This window comes from Anneissia japonica, unplaced genomic scaffold, assembly GCF_011630105.1.
Source record: "Anneissia japonica isolate Jap-2015-1 unplaced genomic scaffold, ASM1163010v1 scaffold287743_len2803612_cov181, whole genome shotgun sequence".
Lineage (NCBI taxonomy): Eukaryota > Metazoa > Echinodermata > Crinoidea > Comatulida > Comatulidae > Anneissia > Anneissia japonica.
In genome coordinates, this window is record NW_022733259.1 from 1,926,650 (window position 1) to 1,929,125 (window position 2,476).

The 2,476-nt window shown below is 32.1% G+C and overlaps 1 protein-coding gene across 1 annotated transcript in view; it reads right to left on the reverse strand.

Annotated features, from left to right (window-relative positions):
• Nucleotides 1-1,347: 1,347 nt before the first annotated feature.
• Nucleotides 1,348-2,476, reverse strand: part of LOC117116117 (feline leukemia virus subgroup C receptor-related protein 1-like) — a 7,214-nt gene continuing 6,085 nt past the window's right edge. The window contains exon 2 of the mRNA XM_033260081.1: nucleotides 1,348-2,204. Within this exon, the coding sequence (XP_033115972.1) occupies nucleotides 1,981-2,204 (224 nt within the window). The 3' untranslated portion in view covers nucleotides 1,348-1,980. The remainder of the gene's footprint in view (nucleotides 2,205-2,476) is intronic.

Sequence of the window (2,476 nt, forward strand, 5' to 3'; positions counted from 1 at the left end):
TTTTTTTTATCAGTTTATTAAACAAATGAAATCTAGGCTTATTGCAATTAATTAATTAATGCGCTATCGGCGTGTCACACGATCAACACTAACGATCGTACACGTGGTGTTGTTCTGTGATTGATAGTTGTTATTTGGAGCCAGTCGATGTGTCTCCGATGATTTATTTAAAATATTTCGTCAATAAATCATCGTTTTAAACTGGCCGTCCGGTTTTCAGAAGGTAATTTTATTGTTCCGGACTTAAGAATTTGGCCGGAATTCGGAATTGGGAGATCCGGTTTTCAGAAAGTATTTTAATACACTAAGAATGGGAATGATGAAACGACCGGTTTTGCGTGAAATCCGGTTTTCTGGGTGGTCGGTATTGGGAGAGTTGACTGTACTATAATACCTTCATGGTCACAATTAAAGTTATCAAAATCAATTTTAGAGTTTAATATTGCATCTGCTATAGAACAGAATATAAAAGAAAACAGTATATTCAAACCAAACTTTATTAACCTCTTCTATGATTACATACCGGTATCCCCAAACAATAAAACTTAACACCATAACACATACCACCATTTTCACAATTAACATTTAAAACACTTGGTACATTAATGTGTACGACACTAATAGTAAAACAAAATAAAACAAAGTAAAGTATTACATAATAAGAATTTCTTTTTCATTTATTTGTTGCGTCCATCATATGATGAGCTGTTCAGTGAGTGGTGGGCATAAAAGTAGGCCCGATTTAAAATCGATAAAGAAAATCTGATTAACTTTTAATGACCACTAATATTTATATATCAATAGGTAAAAAATTAATATCTTGCATTGTTCCTTTTTAAATAAAATTCTAAGAGGTTATTCCATCTAACATTAACATAAATGTTGGTATCATTGTACATGCAGTAACATCGGTTGATCTCGGTTTTCCAAATTGCATCATCAGTGGATTATTAAACTATTAACTAATCAATACTCTTTGAATTACAGTTACACTATAGATTACATAGTTACACCATACCATTTAGATAGTTACACGATATATTCTTAATCAGATTCATTTGTGCCCTTTTAGAATAGTGTTCATGTGCGCAAGTGTAAAGTGTTTACACGTAGACATTGGCCTAATACGGTACCGTATAATCTCGAATTAAAGCCATGGGTTCTTTTTGGCTTTTTTCCCCGAACTTCAGATGAGCTTTTTTTTTAGGGCACTTTTGCAAAGTAACGAGGGGGCTTATTTTCAAAATTAATGATGTAAATTTTGGAAATTAGTACTGTACTATAAAACAATAAATAGGGCCACTGTAACATCAATCTGTATCATGGAGTGAATAAAGTGGCATCAAATCACCTAAACTACTATATAAACTAAGATTGTTTTAAATTTATTTTGTTTCTTTAAAATTCAAGTACAGTGTATGTACTGTACTATCTCTAAAAGAAGCCTATGCTAGGCTTCTTTTCGAGGTTAATTTTGCCAATTTGCTAATTTTTGGTGGGCTTCAATTCTAGATGGGCTTCGCTTCTCGAGATTAAGCCCATTGGGCTTCCATTCAAGGTTTTACAGTTTATTGGTGAGCTATGATACAATCATCTAATCATCTTTGTGATCAGTTGCACTGACTTAACTAAGAATACACTTTTTTTTTAATTTTAAAAGGAAAACTACTACAACGAAGTCAGATAGCCTGAATTAAAGAAAACGGGAGACTTTTACACCTACAGTTAATTAGGATTGACCCAAGAACAAATACTTATAGGTCTAAAACAAACTTTTTTTTTTATCAATTTAGTTTGTTTTGATTTCACTGTCAATCTCAATGCAAAAACATGGAATAAATATTGCCTTGATTCTTTGATTTCTTAGAAACAGTGATGGCCGAAGATGGAGCAACTGGCAATAAATTTATTCATAGGTAGAAACGACACCACATATAATTAGCATATTTTTGTTAAAATATTTTTAGTTTCAGTATGAAGTTAAAAATAGTTTTCATTACTATCAGCTTTATGTCTTTTATTCTCAGTTTTAATCAAAATCGTCATAAAGATTGGAATTACGCACATAATACAAGTTAAAGAATTCGCAGCGAGAAAGTTCCAATTTTCAAGAATTATATCATACATGTAAACGGAAAGGAAAAATGTAAAATCCACAAAAAAAACTATTATTGAAGCCGACAGTGACTCTGACTCTGGATAAGTTCTGTCTCTTATACACATCTTTACGGTACGTTATGTTCTAGAATTATTAACCACTTTTAGGGATTGCATTTTTAACAGTCCAATATTCAGTTGCCCAGTTACAGCAGCGTGCTAACTTAAGCTTTGGGGTTAATTAATGTACCATTTTGAATTATAGGCCTGTCTTGAATTTTAACAATACCAGAATCAATACATGTACGGGAGTATAAAACTCTATTGTCCATCTTGATACGAGGGTTTCCCCAGATATACTCCTTATAGATTTCATTTG